This window comes from Gymnoscopelus microlampas (genome assembly GCF_963454915.1).
Source record: "Gymnoscopelus microlampas genome assembly, chromosome: 11".
NCBI classification, from domain to species: domain Eukaryota; kingdom Metazoa; phylum Chordata; class Actinopteri; order Myctophiformes; family Myctophidae; genus Gymnoscopelus; species Gymnoscopelus microlampas.
In genome coordinates, this window is record NC_139948.1 from 24,386,683 (window position 1) to 24,409,108 (window position 22,426).

At 43.3% G+C, this 22,426-nt stretch overlaps 1 protein-coding gene across 1 annotated transcript; it reads right to left on the bottom strand.

Moving 5' to 3' along the window:
* Nucleotides 1-10,560: 10,560 nt before the first annotated feature.
* Nucleotides 10,561-12,521, bottom strand: LOC311054673 (E3 SUMO-protein ligase ZBED1-like; the record flags this gene model as incomplete). The annotated part of the gene is made up of 2 exons (XM_084070677.1): nucleotides 10,561-10,866; nucleotides 11,070-12,521. The coding sequence occupies 2 exons, from the start codon at nucleotides 12,519-12,521 to the stop codon at nucleotides 10,561-10,563; spliced, it is 1,758 nt and encodes a 585-aa protein (XP_083926803.1).
* Between the last annotated feature and the right edge of the window lie 9,905 nt (nucleotides 12,522-22,426).

Consider the following 22,426-nt stretch of genomic DNA (forward strand, 5'->3'; position numbering starts at 1 on the left):
ACATTAGATGAAGGTTTAGGTTATGAAGATGGGAGGGTGCGGACTAGTCAACACCAACTCGGGATGCTTGAATCGCCTCCCTCCACTCCCTCATATCCAGCATCAGGGCCCGGAGCTATGCAATGTTGCTGGCTCCGCTGTCTTGCTGGCTCCACTGTCACACGCACAGTATGTGTGTCCACATATGTGATACACCCCCTTCCCCTACTATAGCTGTGCCGTGGGTTGGCTCTCAGAGTGTCAACGCACAATGAAGTTATAGCAAACTAGAAAAAGGTGCTCCTCGGAGCACAGGTCTCTGCCAGCTGGGCCCTATTTCACAAAAGGTGAATTAGGGCTTAAGCCTGGCTTTAACACCTATCCTGGCTTAATTTAGCCAGGATTAGGGATGAATCGGTTTCATGAAAGCTGAATTATTTTGCCAGATTAGTTTAGCCAGTTCACCCTGGCTAAGTTTATCCATGACTAGATTTCACGAAAGAGAATTGAAGCAATCCTTCCTTAGTTACCATGGCAATTTAGCTGTGAAGTTAGCCTGGTCAGGAGCAGGCTAACAGCCAAGCTTACTTAATCCAGTGCCTTGTTCTTCAAGTTTTTCCACAGTTAATTCAACACATGTGTTTGTATATAGACTCATTTTAATGACCTTGCATTCAAATAAAATGAAATCAATACAATAAGATACAATCAATTTAATTATATTACTGAAATAGTGTGTGACCATGAATCATAATTGTTTCACAATGACTCATGTGATATGTCATTGTCACTTTGTTAACACAATAGTTCATATTGTTTCATATATATATGTTTGATAATATATTACAGATAATATATTATATTCACCCCGTCACCCCCCCCGCGCGTCCCGTTGCGCGACCCCCCCCCCTCTCCGCGCGTCCCATCGCGGACCCCCGGGGTCCCGTCGCAAACACACACACACACACACACACACACACACACACACACACACACACACACACACACACACACACACACACACACACACACACACACACACACACACGTACCCTGTGTGTGCTTGCAATACTTTGCCAAGCTTTCTCCCTGGATCGATTTATTGCGGTCGCGTTTCCTTTCTTGCTTTATACATTTAACTTCCTTGTATGATTCCATGAGCTGCTGCAGTGCTGCTGTTCAGCCACAGAGAAGAACGCTGCTTTCGTTTTGTGCTCCATGATTGGTCAAGTTCAAGGATTCTGCTCGACTTTCATGGTCTTTTACAGGAATACGTGAAGCCTGGCTTTACTATCCTGGCTCGACACAGCCTGGCTTGACAAGGCCTAGCTCGACAAAGTCGCTCCTTTTCAGCCTGGCTTGGCGTTCATGGAACGGAATAAACCAGGCTATACGGACCCGACTTTGTCAAGCCTGGATTTGACTTAAGTCCAGGCTTATTTAATTCACCTTTCGTGAAATAGGGCCCTGGTCAGGTGGGTTATTGTGGGCCAGCAATGTTCGAACGTTGCCAATCAGGATATGAAAATCGGACAGAGCCGTGTTGATCACATGACTATAGAGATAATGTGTACCAATTTGCATGATGTTTCGACCAAATCTGTAGGAGCACTATCAACGTTTTTGTTTAGCAAAAATCGGCCTCCTGTCCAGGATGGATTATGAAAATTCGGACATTTGACCATGTTGATCACATGACTTGAGATAATGTGTACTGATTTGCGTGATGTAAAAGGCTATAAAAGGCAGATGTGAAAAATGCAGGGCAGTGGTTTTTCCTTGGCCTCTAGGGAGTGTGCGTGCAAAGTTTCACGCCGATTGGACCAGTTATAGGTAAAAATGTGAATCGGCCTGTTATAGCACCACCATAAGGCCGATTTTTTTTTTTTGGAGTACTGTCAAAAATTGTGTTTTGCTAAAATCGGCCTCCTGGTGCCGCTATAACAGTGTGGAAAAAGTACATGCTCCAAGTACATGTGCTGTGTGTTTTTTTAATCCTTTATTTAACTAGGATAATAGCACATTGAGATTTCCTTCTCATTTCCAAGTGGGTCCTGGCCAAGAAGGCAGCATGCACATAATTTCACATTTAGAACCATTAAAACAAACAAATTAAAACAAGAATACACAAATAGAATACAAATGGAATCATATTTTTTTTAAAAGCTAAAAATATTTAAAAAAAAACGTGCACACCTTGGCAAGCAGGTGTCCAATTAAATCCATAAAAAGACCAGTTCCAACGAGGGAAGCTTCAAATATTGTTGTAGCAGATTCCAAGAAAATGGTGCAGCAGTGGCTAGAAGCATGTTTCCCAAACTCAGTTCTCACACAGGGAACATGATATGAAATATGATTTTCTTACCTCATATTGTAACGTCCACGTTGTTGAATGAGTAATGTTTGGCCCATAGGCACACTGGCAGTGACAGACACAGTCATGCATATCACTCTGAGACAGGCCTCTGAAAGGCAACAAAATAAGACTGCTGTTATCAAATAATACATTTATTTCACAGCTAAGCCAGTAAACCAGAGTGTCCTTGCCAATTTAAAGAACTGAAGCACAGAACGTAGTAAGGTCTGCAAGACACCAAATTCCAACAACTGAGAGATGATAGCTAAACAAGTCAACAAAATAATAATATCCATCAACAGCGTCGGGGTCATAAAAAAAAGATAATCCTATTGATTTAGATCACTTATGTCTGTCTTTCTTCTCCACGGAGCTGAATCAACTGAATCAAGTATAAATTAGCTTTAAGTTCAATGTGTCTGATCTCAGCTCATAACTAGAGGATGGCGGCGGGGGTGCGTGCTGGTGGTGGCTCTGCTTGCCCTCGCTTAAAACCTGATATCTACAAAACAGAGGATGGGAAGGTGATAGTGGAAGACGAGCTTTTAAACTTTATTGTGGTTAAAATGAAGACACTAAGCCAGGATGAAATTGTGATGTTGTCAACAAACAATTTTACATCTGACTGGATTGAGGAGTCAAAGCGGCTGCTGTTTGAACTATGCCCGAATACCACTGTACGGAATGTAACGCACAAAGGCGCACAGAAAGACGTGAATAACGTCAAGGCCTGCTTAAAAGTTTTTAATGAGCTCGGAGAAAATATTCCCAGATTTGTGTCACACTATCTGGATGAACTGCCACCGGTTGGGTTCGGCAACATGGACGCTTCGGCGCTGCTGAGCAGACTGGAACAGCTGAGCCAAGAAGTGTCTGGTCTGAGGAGGTCACTGGAATCACAGACAGATGTGAGTGTGAACCTGGGTGCTATTGTTGCGGCTGTGGAAAGCCGGCTAACAGCTGTAGAGAAACGGCGTGATGATCCCGCCCGCGATCCTGGGGCTGCAGACAACGCAGTGGAGGAGCAGCGGGGGCCAGAGCCGTGGCGGGGGCTAACAGGCCCTGTTTATCAACAGGAGCTAATGCCTCCCGCTGGGAGGCTCCGAGGCCCGGGTTTGGATCCCGGGATCGCCAGTACCTCACGAGAGGGGGTGCAAGGGCTGGCGGTTTCCGCACAACGAGAGGAGTTGGATGTAGGTGTAACTACAACTTCATTGCCACTATCACAACTAAAGTCCCCGCAGTGGAGCCGTGTTGTGAAGGAAGGACGCAAGAAGCCGGTGTCGCTGAAAGCAGCAGCAGCAGTGAGACACAAACCTCACAACAAGCAAGCTCACGGGAGACGTGAGCAGAAGAATGAGGGAATAATAGGAACTGGCACTGAGAGCAACATTGCAGTGGTCACAACCAAACTGGTGAGTGTGTTTGCTACTCGGTTTTCCCCTAATCTGGATGCGAATACACTGCGGGATTATTTATCAGTGAAACTGGGTAATACATCTGTGACGTGTCGTAAAATCGAGTCGCCCCACAGCCGATTCGGCTCATTTCACGTTACTACTGAATGTAAAAATGTTGAGGACATGTTTGACCCCAAACTGTGGCCCGCGGGGACTTATGTACGCCGCTATTATGAGGCTCGTGGGCCCAAGGCTACTGGCAGTGGGGGGGGGAGTGAGCTGAAGTGTCTAGCTACACCTGTAGCTTTGCTTGTGAGCCAGTCTGAGACTGCATAGTATCTGTGAGGAACATGAACTTAACTCTCTATGAACACGAACATCTCAGTTGTATCTTACAATGCGCGAGGGCTGCGTGTTGGCCACAGTGAATCTGATAAATCACGCCGTATTGTTGTGGACAGACTGTTAGATGGATGTGACATTTTGTGTGTTCAGGAGACCTTCCTGGCTAAACAAGACCTGGAAGGCCTTAACTCCATCCATAAGGACTTTCACGGGGCGGGGGAATCCACCACCGACCTGTGTACTAAAGTGGTACGAGGGAGGATACCAGGGGGAGTTGCCACGCTGTGGAATAAAAAATATGACCAGTTGGTTAATGTGATTAGATTAGGCGTTGACTGGGCAATTGGAATTGAACTGTGTTGTAGTGACAAAAAGCTAATTATTTTGAATGTGTATACACCATATGAATGTTATCAGAATGAAGATGATTATCTTAGCAGAATGGCATTTATTATGTCTTTCATACAGGATAATCCTTCCACCTGCATATATGTTGTTGGTGACATGAATTCTGATGTGTCTGATGCTAACTCCTTATTTGGTAAGCATTTAATGCAATTTTGTGTAGACAGTGGTTTGATTTTGTCTAGCAAAGTACTTTTGCCTGAGAAGAGCTATACTTATATTAGCGAGGCTTGGCACACTACTTCCTGGCTTGATCATTGTCTCTGTACAATAGATGCACATGACTGTATTGATAAAATGGAGATTATCTATGATATGGCTACCTCTGACCACATACCATTTTGTGTGGTGGTAAATACAGGCAATTTACCGGTGCTGTTGCCTGTGGAGAACAGCTTAAGTGCAGGTAAAATTGACTGGGCTAAACTGACCAAGAGAGATCTTGATAAATATGGGAAAAGTTCTGATGCCTTGCTAGGTAATATTAAGGTGCCAAAAGATGCTCTATTGTGTCGCGACATGAACTGCAGGAATGTCCAACACTGTAATGAGTTATCTACCCTGTATGAGTCTATTGTGGAGTCACTCTGTATTTCTAGTAGGCCTTTCCTCAAACATAGGCCAAAAGCATGTAATGCCAAGCCAGGGTGGAATGTTCACATCCAAGAGCTTCATGCAGAGGCTAGAATGGCTTTTAAAAGATGGGCTGAGGCTGGCAAAAGCAGACATGGCCCTCTGTTTGAGCATAAAAAAGACACTAATGCTAATTTTAAATATGCCCTTAGGTTTATTAAAAGAAATGAGAACATAATGAGGTCAGATTCACTGGCAAAGAAGCTACAAAAGCATAATGTGAATGATTTCTGGAAGGAAATTAAAATGATAAATAATTGTAAAACATCTCTTCCATCAAATATAGATGGAGTGAGTGGTTCTGATGAAATTTCACAGCTATGGCAGAAACAATATTCTGAGCTGTTTAACTGTGTAAAAAGTAATCTTGTTGTAGTGGAAAATGTAGATTTTAATGATGAGGTGATTGTTACTCCTGCCGAAATTCATGAAGCAGTTTTGAAGCTAGGAGATAATAAGGCCTGTGGTCTGGATGAGATAACAGCTGAACATCTAAAACTAGCCAGTAAGAAACTGTGCCCTTTGGTTGCTATGTGTTTTACAGGTTTTTTTGTTCATGGGTTTTTACCTGTTTCCATGCTCTCTGTCGTATTAGTGCCGGTCATTAAAGACAAAGTGGGTAAACTAAACAGCTCTGATAACTATAGGCCAATAGCATTGGCCAGCGTCTTATCCAAAGTGCTAGAGACAATTCTACTGAGTAGACTTGAGAGGTTGATCCTGTCAGCGGATAACCAATTTGGATTCAAACGAAAACACGGCACTGATTTGTGTATTTTTGCACTCAAAGAGCTTTTAGATAAATATAGTAGGCAGAATTCTACTATGTTTGTTTCTTTTATTGATGCCTCTAGGGCCTTCGACCGCATTAATCATGAAAAGTTATTCTTAAAACTGACACAGAGAGGGGTCCCTAGTTTCCTAGTCAGAATCTTGGTGTTCTGGTATGCTCACCAGACAATGAGGGTAAAATGGGGGAAGTCAATATCTGCTCCTTTTCATGTGACCAATGGTGTCCGTCAAGGAGGAATAATTTCTCCATTCCTTTTTAATGTTTATATGAATGATTTATCATTGATGTTAAATGCATGTGGGACAGGGTGTAGAGTTGGTGACTCGTTAATTAATCACCTGATGTATGCAGATGATTTGGTCATCTTTAGTCCATATAGTGCTGGGCTACAACAGCTACTGAGGATATGCTCACAGTATGGCTTTGATTTTAATATAAAATACAACGCTAAAAAGAGTAAGGTCATGATTGTCCGAAGTAGGGAAGACAGATTATCTACCTTTCCTGACTTCTACCTGGCTGGCACTGCCCTTAGTGTGTGCAGTGAGATTACTTATTTGGGACATATTATCTCCAATGACCTAACAGATGACAAAGACATCTATAGGCAGCGGCGTAAGCTGTATGCCCAAGCAAACATGCTGTGCCGCAAATTTAGCATGTGCTCAGTACCTGTGAAGATCTCACTGTTTAGATCCTTCTGTACACCACTGTATACTGCCCACCTTTGGAGTCGCTTCAGGCAAGGCAGCTTCAGGCGCCTTACAGTGGCCTATAATGACTGCATGAGGCTGCTGCTGAGAGCTCCAAGAAGCTCCAGTGCAAGCCAGATGTTTGTTAGTGTTGGGGTACCCACCTGTGCTGCTGTGCTACGCAACCTTATGTATAGGTTTATGTGTAGAGCATCGGAGTCAGTAAATGACATAATCGCTGTCATAACAGACCCCACACGAAGCTCTGTCAGGTTCACTTCTAGATTGTGGAACCATTGGCGCACATGTCTGTATGTCAGAAACTGAACAATGTGAGCTATTTGCATTATTTTTATTTATTTTTATTTATTTTCTGTTTTTACTGTGTGGTGTTGTTTTCTTGTGATATGGATCCTCCTGGGTCTGAAATAAAGATTGAATTGAATTGAATTGAATAACGCCTCCCATTTGGCATCCATGCTGTAATATCAAATAAAATGGTCTTTAAAAGAAGATGTTTTAGCTATTTTTGAGAGTCAACGAAATGGGGTGTCCCTCACTTGAGCCCCCCTGCCCCTGCCCCACACGCACGCACACACACACACACACACACACACACACACACACACACACACACACACACACACACACACACACACACACACACACACACACACACACACACACACACACACACACACACACTTTCTGTATTTAGCAATAGCTGCTCCCTCCCTCATCCTTCATCTGCTCTGGCTCTCTCTCTCTCCTTCAGTTCTCCTGCAAAATTATATTTGGTTCTAGTAAAATATTCATGCCTGAGTCACGGCGCTGGAACCATCAATCATACGGTACATGTGGAAAAACTACAGCAGAACAAGAGGGTGAATGTAGGGAGGCGTAAATAATTAGGAACAAGAACAGAAGATGGAGGGAAAGGGCATTAATCAAACTAATCGATTATAAAAAATAATCAATTGTAATCAATAATGGAATTAATGGATGAGTCAATGATGGAATGAAAGTGACAGCTGGGGAAAGAGACAAACACTGGGAGCAGTGACATGGAAAAACAGCCACGACCTTAAAGGGCCACTTTAGCGATTTTCAACCTTTCTTCATATAATTGCTCCTCACTAATGCTCATTATAAAATGCCATCATTTCTGTCTACTCACTCTGTGTCCCAGAGGAGGGCTGTAGGCAGTTCAGAAACCCGCCTACCAGTGACATCATCGCTGGGGAATCCAAGCTAATACTGCAGGTTTTCTATTCCTGGAAAGTTAGCATGCTATATAAAAGAAGCCATTGTCCTCGCATTAATAAAAACTAAAATAAATGTGAACCCTTCTTTGAAATGACCAAACCTGCCCACTGATGATGTCACTGGTAGGCGGGTTTCTGAACTGTCCACAGCCCTCCTCTAACACAGAGGCTGAGTAGACAAACATGTAACCGTAATATTGATGAGCATTAGAGAGGACCAATTATGTGAAGATTGGTTGAAAAGGTCCTTTACATGCAGCATTCAGGTAGTCTTTCGAGACACACGGTAGCACTGGTGTCAACGTCGGGTGCGGGAACCACCAGTGGTCCAAATCTGTAACTCTGAGATTGTACAAATGGAACCAAATGGACCTGTAAGGGTGTTGTTGCTTATTTGGGCATGCTTGTTGTCTAAAACAACATTAACCAATAAATCTTGACTGAGCTGCCATAGTCTGTCATGTTGCACGATCTGCACGATCCATCCACAACCTAACCTCACGTCACCAGTTTTTCCACAGCCAACAGTACCTCTAAAGTACATATACAGTACGCAACTTAGTTCTCATTCAGTTATTTATTGCACTGGCTCCTGATTCTATCATGTGGCCAAGTCGCTTGTTTTGGGCTTGTTTCCATAGATCTGGTCGATTGTTTCTCTCGCAAAATCTGCCAACACCAGGAGGGGGCCTAAACCCCTGGAGGGCTCTGGTCTACTAGCCTGGTCTCAATACCATTTTTGGGTTTCTGATCCGGTCTGGGGCGGAAATAACTTTACATCATCAAGTGGCCGTAACACATGACCAGAACCTCCGGTGTCGTGCACCTCCAAAATGATTCCCTATAGTTTATAATGTGTTTCATTTGGTATAAACGTTTCGTTTCTTTTGGGATAATACTCGTTTGGTATGTCCATCTGTTATTCTAACTCGTAGTGCGACTACCGAGACTAAACTAATTGATTCGCATTATGTGGGAAACAAAAACCGGATCACACAGCTCAGTTTTAGAATGAATATACCAGGCTTTCCTCCGTGGTGGAAAGCCTGGTGACGCGAGGTTACCGGTCTACAAAGTTAAGTTAACGTTTAGGTGGTCAACAAAACCAGCTGTGTCCTTCACTCCCGAAACTAAGAGGAGAAGATGAAATGCTGGTGTCATATGCTGTCTACATCAACGTAGCAAAACAAAACATGCAAATGATAATATTTACATGATGATAGCGCTAGCAGCAGGACTGTGTGAAAGGAGGTGGAGAACGATGGAGAGATAGAGATGAAGAGAGACAGAGAAAGGGGTGCGGTAAATGGGAATGTGTCTCCCACAATATATCTGTATTCACCTGATTAAGCACAACGTGTCACTTCACCTCGTTATCTGGGTGTCATTCTGACAACAGAAAGAGAACAAAACATGAGGAAGAGGAAGAGGAGATGGGGAAGAATTAGTCCCAGCAGGTGATACACACTCAACAAATTGTGCATGTGTGGACCCACAAATGGACCCTTACAACACCTTACTAGAGCTGTGCATTGGCACTGCCCTCACGATTCAATTCGATTACAATTCACAAGGTAACGATTCGATTCAATTACGATTAATCTTGTAATAATTTGATTCGATTCGATTCGATTCAGCGATGCATCACGATGCATCACACTTTACTATATACTGTACACTGCAAAGAACATGGCAACATTTTCATCAGTCAATACAAGCAGTCAGATATACTGAACAGCATATTTTATTTGGAAACTGCTGTGTAATAATCAGTGATCACTCTCCTGTCTCCTTGACATAAATGTCATAACATTAAATAAAATAAAATTGGAAACAAAAATATATAAATGATGGGTACAGGCTATTGAGGATAAGGCATATTTCAAAGCTCAAAAAGGAAACATGAATCAAATCACTCTACTTAACTCAACTGCAGTGACATTTTGTGCTGCCTTTTTTTTTTTACACACAGTAAAAATAAAGCAGCTCTAAGACAGAACACTCCCTGAACTGTGCAAACAAACAATAATCACACTATTATTTGTAACAACAACAAGTAACAACAACCCAACAAATATTCAGTGCAACACACAGTACAGTTACAGTAACCACTTATACTGTGAAACTTTCTTTCAAGTAGTAAACCAAAACAGTATAGGATTAGGCCTTGCCTACCTATTTATTTAAAGTGCAACTGTTAAGTTATATAAAAAAAAACAGCAACTTAGCAGCCTTAAGACAAGGACAATTGTATACCTGAGAATCCAATCCTTAATGTGGCAATCACATCACACTGCTGACTACAAAATATCAAAATGTTAACATAAATATTAATAAAATAAATTGTAAACCCAAAATAAAATGTGTAGGCCTAGCCTACTACCACATTTGTGCAAACATCTTCAGTGTTCAGTCTGAGTTCAACATCATTCACATTCAACAATCAGTTTCAGAGTGAGGAAATAGTTTGACCTAATCCTAAAGAACATAGCCTCTCACTCACTGTTCAGCATCTAGGAACATGAAGGTTCTTGTGTAAGAACACAAGTTGATCGACATGCTCAGGTGTGAGAGTGCTTCTTTTTGCAGTGACAACATCTCCTGCAGTGGAGAACACTCTCTCTGCAGACACGCTTGTCCCTGGGATGCACAAGTATCTCTTTGCCAACCTAGAGAGGAGAGGAAATGCGCCCTAATGGCGATGCCACCAGTCCAAGGGATCATCAGTGAGAATCACAGATGGGGCTCTGCGGTACATGTCCATTTCCTCCTCAGCCTTGGCATAGGTGGTCTTGATTTGTACTGCAGGTTCATTGTTGTCAGCGAAAGCAGATCCCAGCAAACTCACAAGCAGCGATGAGGCCCTCCTTTTGGGAGCAGAGGGGCCTGGTGTGTCTGACACCTCGTCATCCACGGGCACGGGCACCTCTTTCTGGGTTTCTGAACTTCCTGTTCCACCTAGCGCTTCATCTGCTTCTGTTCTACGTGTCCTCTCATCCTGTGTTTGAACAAAATAAAGAGCAAAAAACAGCAGTTAGCAGCACGCCACTTACTCAGTCATGCAGCAGCTCACATCATCACAACAGATAACCATTTTTCTCAGTCTTATAAAAAGTTTTTTACTGACTGTAGCTACTTAACATTACATTATTACAATTTAAAGTTTGTTTAATTCTATACGTTTTACAAGGTTAAAATTACCTCCAAGGATGCAGCCTCTGAAGTCACGCCTGCATAGATATCCAATCTCTTCTCCTCTGTCAGGAAAGGCAGTCCCTTAAAGCGAGGATCCAGGGCAGAGGATGTATGAAGGAGCTTCTTCTCTGGTTCAGTGTTGTACCTCTTAAGGAGATCTGCTTTGATGGCATTCTTGACATCACGGATCACTGGTTGGTCTCCAATGGTGTCTGACATGGTCTGGAGGAGGTTTGAATATAGTGGTGCAATGAGGCAAATGGTTGGATTGCTCTCCTCTGACATCAATACGGTGGCATCCTTCATTGGTTGTAATGCCTTCACTGCTTCCTCTGCATTAACCAGATCATTTCTGTTTAGAGTGAAGACGTCAGACTCATCTACATTGATCTCAGGAGCCAGCAGGGTGGCATGCACTGCAGCTTGCTGTTCCAAAAACCTCTCCATCATATCATGTGCACTGTTCCACCGTGTGGCGACATCAGTTAACAGTTTCTTTGTTTCTCCTTTAGTTGTGGCCAGTCCAAGAAGTTTTTGTTTTACTGTCAACATGCTGCTTGCCTTTGTGCTGCGGTGGAAGTATGTTGCAATACGTCGGATTTTGGCCAGAAGCCTGGAGAGCGTCGGCAGCTTAAGCGCCCGCTGCGCAGCGAGATTCAACGTATGCGCGAAGCATCTAACATGGGGGAATTTCCCAAATTCAGCAGCACGTACCATATTACTGGCGTTGTCCGTCACCAGCACAACACTTTTATCTGTTAGCTGCCATTCCCCCATAGCGTCAGTGAGTAGCCTCGCCATATGAACACCAGTGTGGCTCTCATAAACTGCTCTCGTCTGCAGCACATGTGATAGAATCTGCCAATCCTCGCTAATATAATGTGCCGTTATCGTTACATAGGACTCTGTTGCGACTGAAGTCCAGGCATCACACGTAATGGCTACACGACTGGCTTTATTCATTGATTCCATTATCTTTGCTTTGGTTTCATTGTACAGTGCGGGTACTGCAGTATCAGTAAATGTAGCTCTTGACGGCAGCTTGTACCGGGGCTCAATTGTATTCAGCATGTTGCGAAACCCTGCATTTTCCACAACTGAATATGGACGTAGATCCTTCGCTATGAAACATGCCACAGATCGGGTGATCCTCTTTGCTCTCTCGGAGTTGGACGGCATAGTTGACACTAGCGCCTCGTCAATCTTTGGCTGGGATGTGTCGACTGTTGTAGTCTTTGAAGACAACAACTCACTGTGCCAACGCTCAACATGGTCCTTCACATTAGTTGTATTGCCAACGTGCTTAATTTTTGCGTGGCAGGTTTTACACACAGCGTACGTCTTGTCCAGTTTCCCATCAACTTCATAGAAGTCAAAATGTGTCCAGATGTCCGCTTTCCAACTACTTGGTGCGTTTTTAATCGCTCGCGGTCTGTCGCGGTCGTCTCCCTCAGCCATATCTATTGTTGTTGTACTACTGTAGCGTTAGCGCTTAGCAGCATGTAGCTACAGCACAGTTCAATGGATTGCGCATGTCAATGACCCGTTGCTCCCGGAACAACTTTATTGTCAACCCGAGGCCAGAAAATGAACAATAAATATAAACGTCTATAATCGATTATGTCACGTTGCTGAATCGATTCAGAATCGTTCACGGCCGAATCGCAATGCATCGCTGAATCGATTATTTTTGACAGCACTACACCTTACTCAAGAGTTAAACTAACATTGATGTGTACACCAATATTTATACACACCCATGCACAAAGTGATGCAACTTTTACACGTCAATACAATACTGCATGTGTCCAAACCCACGCGCATGTGCACGTGTAGCCTACAGTATGTGTGTGTGCGCTTATGCACATCTACATGTGCATGTGCGTTGTGCGCACACACACACACACACACACACACACACACACACACACACACACACACACACACACACACACACACACACACATATGCATGCATGTGCGCACGGGTGTGTGTGCGCACACACACACAAATTATTCGAGCACCAGGCGTCACAAGCATCAGTGAAAGTGTGAAACAACGTTTTCACTCCACTGGAAATTCTGCTACTGATGAAAAATTCAGCAGCGGAGCGGCATTGGCTAAGTGACAGAAAATGAGCTCCATCTACTGCCAAGTATCTCCCAAGTGCAACAAAAGACCTGCATAAGCTATTCTCCAGGAGAGGGAGAGAGCGTGACAGAAGGAGAACTTAAGGAGCGTGAGACTGAGTGAGACATAGGAACAGAGAGATGAGGACCAGGTCAAAACCTAGTATAAGGCTGGATCGACGAGGACCGTGTTTGAAACCCCTGGAGGGCTTTTAATTTGACGGCACTGGCACTGCGCAAGTTCCTCCAAACTTTGGCACAAAACTTAGGAACTATATCCTACATTATTAATAAAAGGATGTCTGTAATCTTATATCAATTGTGACATTATTTTGCCAGGAATGAGTGCCTTCCATAGACTGTAAAAAATAAGTGTGTTCGCGAAGTGCCGGCAAGAAGTGCTTGCTCTTCTTCTCTTGCACACACTCGCACACACGTGCGCGCGCGCATGCACGCAGCACGCACGCACACACACACACACACACACACACACACACACACGCACACACACACACACACACACACACACACACACACAGCCTGGCTCTATCTCTCTCTCTCGGGTGTGTGCTGTCCGCAGGAAATATGCAGTTACAACTATCCAAACTGATGATAATAATTGTTTTAGGATTGCTTGTGGTTATGAAAAGGCTTATAGAGGATTCTGATTACAAAAAAAGTTTGAATTGCTTCGAAGGAATTCTTTGACTTTGGACTGGGCAGTTACTGTAGCTTCAAGTCCTTCAAGGCACACATTGCAGCAGTCACTGTTTCATACTTTATAACATCCAAAGGATCAGACCCTTCCTCACCCAGGAGTCTGCCCAGCACCTCCTCATGTAGGCCTAGACCAGTGGTTTTGGATACTTTCTAGTATCCAAGTTCTTCGAGGCACTACATTGTTCTCTTTGCACTGTATTTATGTGACTATCTACCTTTATATTATTGCTTGTGTGCATTCTGATTTAGCACTTGTAAGTTGCTCGCTTGATAGGAGCTAAATGACTAAAGTGTAATTGTAAATTGTAATTGTAATCTCTAGTAAATATTTTTTCCCAATTTAAGGTTCATAGGGCTCCGTTGTGCAGCTGACAATGGAATCATCAGAGAACTTCTACAATAATTTTATGACCGGCGGGGTCTCCGGTATAGGATACTTGCTGAGTCTCCTACCAGAGACATTAGCATCTTTCCGCCGGTCATCAAATGAATAGCTCAGGCATGCGACAAAAACATCTCCATGAATTCAAGGCTTCATGGGGTGTGTAATTGATAGAAAATAAGTAATTTTTTGGGTGAACTACTCCTTTAACATAATCATTGGTATCCCACTCTTTGAGGAGGGTATTAACGTTTTCATCAAATCAATTAAATGCAGATGGTGGTCTATAAATACCATAGTGAACGACATTTTTGTCATTAATCGACATTAATTCGATTTAATTTAAGACCATGCATTCCAAGTAACTAACACAGTATCTAGACTGTAGCCTACATATTACAGCATAACCACATACATTAATTATACCTGAAGAGGAGATTTCATGCTTTCAAGTCTCTGTTAAGCATAAAACATCCAGATTTGATTCATGTAGTTGTTCCCTTTTGGGAATACTAGAAGCTCGGCCCTGCTACGCAGGGCCTCGCGTCTAGCCCGCCGCCACGCCCACGTAGCGCCCGCGGCCACTTGGCAGCGCATATAAGTGGCATAGCGTCATGAGGGCCAGTGGGGCCGTGGCTCGGTCAGTGAAGACCCTGTAGCGCGGATGATATGTGGCATAGAGGGGCAGATTTTAAATCTCCAGAGGAAACATCCGTGGGCTACCATTGGTTCAGCGATGTGTGCGGGCGCCCTGCGGGCCCTCCTCCTCCACCAATGTGCAGTATTGAGAGCCCTGACGTCACAACATTTGGAGCGATGGGCACTGCACTCTGGTTGGTTAGGGTACACCTAGGGCCCAGGTAGAACCCAGTTAAAGCCTGCATGGGCAAACCCAGTTAGGACCCGCCTTGGTCCCACATAAACGTGGCTAGTTGGGGCCCACCTAAGGGCCAGGTAGAAGCGACTTATAGCCCGCATGGGCATCGCAGTTAAGACCCACCTCGGCCCCACATAGAATTGCCTAGGTGGGGCCCACCTAAGGGCCAGGTAGAGTCGGTGGGGACCCCCCACAGGCTAATGTTAAAATGGTAGCACTTGTTCCTCAACATAGTGTGAATGTGCGTGCAAAGTTGACCACAATCGGACGCTGCATTCATGATTTGCGGCATTTTGTGCAAACTTTAGATGTGAATCTTAGCCAATCGGGATGGAATATGAAAGATTAAACAGATCGGTGTTGATCACATGACTATAGAGATCATGTGTACCGATTTGCGTGAAATGTAGATAAAATCGGAAGGAGTAATGTAAAGAAATATGTTGTACATAAGGCGGCCTCCTGGTAGAGCTATAAAAGGTAGATGTGAGAAATGCAGGGGAAAGGTTTTTCCTTGACCTCTAGAGAGTGCGCATACAAAGTTTTACACAGATTGGTGCAGGTATAGGTAAAAACACAAATCGGACTGTTATAGCGCCACCATGAGGCTGATTAGAAAAATCTCAAGTGGAATTTCTTGCTCGGCATAGTGGGAATGTGGGTGCAAATTTGCACGGAAAGTGCATGCTGTGTTCATAATTTGAGGCATTTTGGTCAAAACGGAGCAGTCCTGGAAACTTTGGAAGCCATTTTTAGTCAATCAGGATGGAAAATGAGAAATCTGAAATACCGTGTTTTTTTTTATGACTATAGAGATACTGTGTATCGATGTGCGTGATGTTAGGACAAAATATGTAGCAGTACTGTGAGAAAATGTGTTTTGCAAAAAGCGGCCTCCTGGTGGCACTATAACAGGGCCATGTGAAAGAAATGGGGCAGAGGTTCTGAATTGGCATCCAGGGAGTGTGTGTGCACAGTTGCGCTGCGATCAAGCCAACGATGCGGGAGATTAGCTATCCACAGACCGTCGGACGGACAGGGGGTAAAACATACTCTCGCGCCATCCCTTTCGGCCTGGCGGAGACAATAAAAAAGCTAAAGTAAAGGAAAATACCATTACTGCAACAAAAGTAGTCAACAAACTATACTATAAAACATTGGCCACATTGTCAAAAAATTTAAGAAAGAGGCAAACATGTTGAAAATAGACGATCTACAAGCTTACAACGCCTCTCAACGTGAGGCGTTGTGAGCTTGTAGATCTGCTATTTTCACAATATTGACTTGTGGAACGGAGTCAAACAAAATTGGGGGGGTCCCCAGTTCAAATATGATTATTTGGGGGGGGGGGGGTAGCCACTGCCCTAATCGGACCGAAATGATCTGAAATTACTACATGACCATAATGCAGCCTAAACGTGCGTTGCACGGGGCGGTCCTGCCATTACGTTAGTTACTGGAGTAAGTTGCTGTGGAGCTACACCAGAAGACACACACAACATACACCATCTACAATGGACTAACGGAGCAGCAATAATAACAGTTACCGCACGAACGTGCATTGTTGACAAAGTGATTGCACAGCCGCTGCAGGCATGACAACCACGTTAGCGTTAGCTACGGCAACTATCACAGCGCCCTGTCCGTCGTCGCTGCGACTGACTCTGGTGGCTACAGCCATAGATATATGGACTAACGGAGCAGCAATAATAACAGTTACCGCACGAACGTGCATTGTTGACAAAGTGATTGCACAGCCGCTGCAGGCATGACAACCACGTTAGCGTTAGCTACGGCAACTATCACAGCGCCCTGTCCGTCATCGCTGCGACTGACTCAGGTGGCTACAGCCATAGATATATAAACACTACAGCAAGCTCTCTGAGATGCCATTGTCTGGGAACTGCTCTTAGCGTGACACGACCAATGAGAGTGAGCGCTTTCGTTGTTGCTAAGATACGGTGCATGGCACACGGCGTCTCTGCCCCATAGCTTGTAGATCTCACACATGATTGGCGTAGGCTGCGTTGCCGTCGACGCTGATTGGCTGCATGTTGCTGTGACGTTGAAATGGGGTGCCAGGTCTGCTTTGTGTGTAAGCGATTTTGGGCTCATTTGGGCGCGCTTTTGGACTGTTTTCCATAGAGCACGGCAGGGCTTGTTTCTGTCCCGTGACGGATGTGGCAAAGAAGGTGCAAAACGAACCATCCGGAAGTAAAGTGCGAGATGAAATATATAGCACTTTTTGATTATTAGAGAAGGAGACAGATGTGAAGGTGGAAAATGGAATGTAGGAGGTTATATATTTTTTCATGAGCGATTTTTGTAGCAAGTTTTGAGTGAATTGGGCCACTCCTGTGGGCGGGGGGCTGATTAGAACCATTGGGGTTTGGGAAGGAGACGCTCTCTGTTTGAGTAGTAGAGATTACTGCAAATATTCAAATATCTGCTTGGTTTAGTCCGAGGATCCTAGTATGGTTCACTGTTTGGAGACATTTTACGTGATGGTGCTTAACGATAGCAGGTTTATCTTACGTTTTTAATTGTCTGGTGAGTTTGCGCATCACATTTCAGTGGCGCAATGCTTGCGGTTACTGCTGGTGTAGTACTGAGTCAGCTGAGAACTCACCTAATCTGGTGACTTCATTGGTGAGCATTTTGCTGTCATAACAGTGAATTCATAACCCGGTGTATTTTGGATGTCAGCCAGGATTGTGTCATTCTCCGCAAATGGCACAGAATGATCTACGCCCTCAGCACTGGCCTGGTATTAAGATGAACACAGTTGTTTAAGCAACTTTGGAAATAATTTTGAAAGTAAGTTTGAAAGCTGGATGGCATCGAGGCAGCACCTCACTTCCCACACATTGCCATCTTGCATATATTAATAGTTCGCACGTATCTATTTTTATGGGAAAATGCAAGGGAAATAGTCACACAGAAGAACCCACCAAATAATAAGAAAATGTCAACATAGACATGTTCCATAGCCTGGATGGACGATTGCACTGTGATTGGCTAGTTCATTGTTAGGACAACCGATGCTGTAACTTTATCAGTCAGCGACTCAATGATTAACAGACTCAGATTCATTCACGTTTATAAAGTACCAAAGGCCTGCTGTCAAAGCCACGTCATAAAGGCATTTCCCATTCAAAAATCTGATTGTAAAAAATGCATCTAGGCATTTTAATCATATCATTACCAAGCATAAAATTATGCCGGAAATGACCTATCCAAAGAGGCTGAAAATACAAGCCAGCCTACAAATCACAGACTATCAAATAAAACTAAATATCATAAACAATAAGAGACACCTTCCGATTTTATTATTTTTGGAACACAGTTCTTATATCAAGCGATTAAACAAAAAGTCAATAGGATTTAAGAGAGGGGGGGGGGGTCTTTGACAGGGCAGGCCTGCGCTCCAGCCAAAAAAAAAGAGGGAGGGAGAGACCAAGAGAGAGAATGAGCGAGCAAGAGAGAGAGAGAGCGCGCGCAAGCGAGAGAGAAGACCAGGTGAAATGGGGTCACTGCTCAGGGTTTATGATCTATGACGAACACAAACAGGACCCTGCTGTGTATGTGCGTGTGTGTGTTCTCTCTGTACTGTTATTAATGCTGACATACCCTAGCCATCGGCTATGTGCGTAGACTGTCCTCGTTCCATCTCCAAGTGAAGGCACTGCAAACAAACACGCACATACAGTAACCTACACAAACACACGCACACGCGCACACACACACACACACACACACACACACACACACACACACACACACACACACACACACACACACACACACACACACACACACGTTTTGCCAACACAAACCATTATCTGTCCCCGGAACGAGGCTTAAGGTGAAACAACATCAGACAGAAAATAGTTTTACATCGTAATGGTGTTTACATCGAACGTGTACTGTTGTAGCCTGTCTGCCTTAGTTCAGCCTATGGCCATTTGGGGTGTGTGTGTGTGCCTTAGTTCAGCCTATGGCCATTTGTGTGTGTGTGTGTGTGTGTGTGTGTGTGTGTGTGTGTGTGTGTGTGTGTGTGTGTGTGTGTGTGTGTGTGTGTGTGTGTGTGTGTGTGTGTGTGTGTGTGTGTGTGTGTGTGTGTGTGTGTGTGTGTGTGTGTGTGTGTGTGTGTGTGTGTGTGTGTTCTTCTTGTACAACATAATAAACTGTGTGTATGTTGTTGCATTCTTAAAACTGTCTAAACACTGATTATTTGATTCTGACACAATGATTCTTTGTTATATTAGCAATGGGCATTCAAAAACAGTATTCTATTATGTTTTTAAACCAAAAGTAGTTGTATTGCTGATCTTTCCTCACTAGTTCAAATCACCAGCTGGGTGGTTTCCAATATGGCTGCACAGTCTTTTCAAATTCCCTTACAGGAAGTGAGTGAAATCACATGGTATATTGCCCTATGAGATCAATACTTACTTAAGTGACCTCATCACACACTCATCACCATTCAAACTCAAAAAGGTTTTGATTCATTTATATTTTTCTATTATCTTATAATTATCGTATTCCTCCCTCCAAGAAAGACCTTTGTTGACAACATTGGTTGTAATTTGAAATAATAAAGTAGGCTACTATTGTACATTGTGGCTATGAGCTGTGCGACCTCTTTTTTTCTGTTTTGTGTTTGTATTTGCCGTGGTCAGAATCTCCTTTGTCTAAACGTACTTCTTTAAAATAAAGATTTGTATTGCTCTTTCATGTTCTATTTTTTTTTCACTCACTCACTTGAAATGTATCTACTGTAAATAAAGACTGATTGAGAGGCTTGTTTTGACCCCTGAGCATAATATCTACAGTATAGGTCCATTTACTGTAAGGATCAGTGCAGCAGAACTTCAACAAAGGACTTAATGTCTAATTTATACAATCATTAATTATAACTTCATGTGATGCTACTTGCTAATTATGCTAATTATGTATGCTCAGTTAAAATTGTTTCCATGCATACTCTGCCCCATTAAGTAGCCTATGTGTGTGATGCTAGGGGATGAAATGTAATTTGAATTAAAATGACATTTGGAAAATGCAATAGAGCTAATCAGTGAAAGTTGTACACTAATTACCTTTAAGTGAGTTTTCTGGTTTAATTTCCTTCTGTGGACTCGTTCCATTCCAATGTGTGTGAAGTGCACATATTTGACCTTATCACTGCTCAAGTGTTCCTGTATTTATATTAATTATAAATATTGAAGTTGTATGCCGATGGCGTGACCTGCAGATGGGAGAGATAACTTATAGTGTATGCACGCGCACACACACACACACGCACACACACACACACACACACGCGCACACGCACACACACACACACACACACACACACACACACACACACACACACACACACGTCATACACTAATCTCTGCTCGTATGCTTAACATAGAACTGGCAATGTTTAATAGTCAGAATATGACAGTGTCAATCATCATCAACATAATAAAACCTCCACTGATGATGAAATATAAGGAGAGAGAGAGAGAGAGAGAGAGAGAGAGAGAGAGAGAGATTAACAAAATATAATGGGAAGAGACTGGGCAGAGGAAACATCTGCTCTCCATATTTCACTCTCTGTGTCTCTCTGGGATATTTTGTCTTTCTCGTTACTGTATGTACCACTATTCATCTTTGTCTTGGGAGAGAAATGTAGGAAGAGGGGCCAGCTGTTGTTACTGCCATGGCACACTGTCTGACAGTGTGACAATGGACCTCTATACATCCATTTTTGTACTCTCAGCTCTGTGAACTGCTTCCTCATTTGCTTGTCTGGAAATATTCCCTTTCTCCCTCTGCTCTTTTAAAATGGTTGCACATTGATATGCACTTATTAAAAATGCACATTTTAAAAATGAGCGGCTTATTCAAACGGTAATAGTATGTGTCAGCAGTAGCTACTATAGTCATTTACATCTGACATAGTCCTTGTCCACACGCGACAGACATTAAATTGGTTCATCCATAGCGAACAATGCTTGGCGTTGATGAAGACTGATAGCATAAGTACCGCATAAAGCCTGAGCCATGTGACAAATGACAAAACTCCTCTACTTGATCGTAACGTTTCCAATACCCCTCTGCCACAGCACATCTGTCTATTAACATCTCTCTCTCTCTCCCTTTTAAAAAAAAATCTCTGTGTACATTTTCCCGGCCTGGTCATTCCAAAGTCTATAACAAAGGGACCCAATGCCTCTCTGCTTGGAGCTCAGCATCAAGGGTTGGACTGGGGGTAAGTCCCTGTGACCGCGCAGGGGGTGTAGCTGTACATCAAGCCGCCTCACCGCTACAGAAACAGGAGATAAGCTCCTGCCCTATATGGGTCACATGGCTTACTTACTTACTTACTTATTTATTCCCTCATATATCGATTTCCCTCGCTCTTTCATTTCTATAACCTCTCTCCCTTTCTCACGTTCATTCTATTACACATTGTTCTATTACATTTATTTTGATCACTCTGCTCTGGAGTCCCCACTTCTGCCCCACTTCTGCACTCACTCCACTGCACTCCTCCTCGGTTCTGGGGCCTTGGTTTGGATAGATGCTAGGGCATTCGCGAATAGTGATATTTGGTATTCGACTTTGAATACCTAATAGTATTCAAATATCCGATTATTTTCATCTAATGTAAACAAGCATTTCTCATTAAAAAGCTGCGTTGCAAGCCTTGAAAACAACAACCGAGTAAAAGGTTAACTAATGTAGGCGGGTTGGGGAAATGACAGTCATCTATTGACTGTCAGAGGCTGTTGAGAGGCTGTTTACAAGCGGTGCGTTCTGATTGGTCTAAACCCTGAGTAGAATTTCCTGGCGACCATGAATCATAGCAGACCTAAAAATGTATTAATGTAATCTTACGTGTTGAACAAACTACAGTAATAAACTGTAAGTAAAGTATTTACGCGCTGTTGTCAGCATTGAGCATTGAGACGTTTTTCTGCTTTAAAAAAATATCTTTCTGGCATGAGTGCTGCTGTTTTAGCACCCAACTAGATTGAGTAGCGGTGCAACATCATACTACAGTGGTTTTGATAGTCGAATATCCGAATATTCAACTATTCTGTGAATGCCCTATGCTAGTTTATAGTTAGAGCTTTTGTTTTGTTCTTGTTTTGTTTTTGTTGTACTTTCTGTATTTTTGTCATAAGGACCCTCTCGAAAACGAGATGACACATCTCAAGGGGTTATCCTTCTAATAAAGGTACGATATATAGTTTTG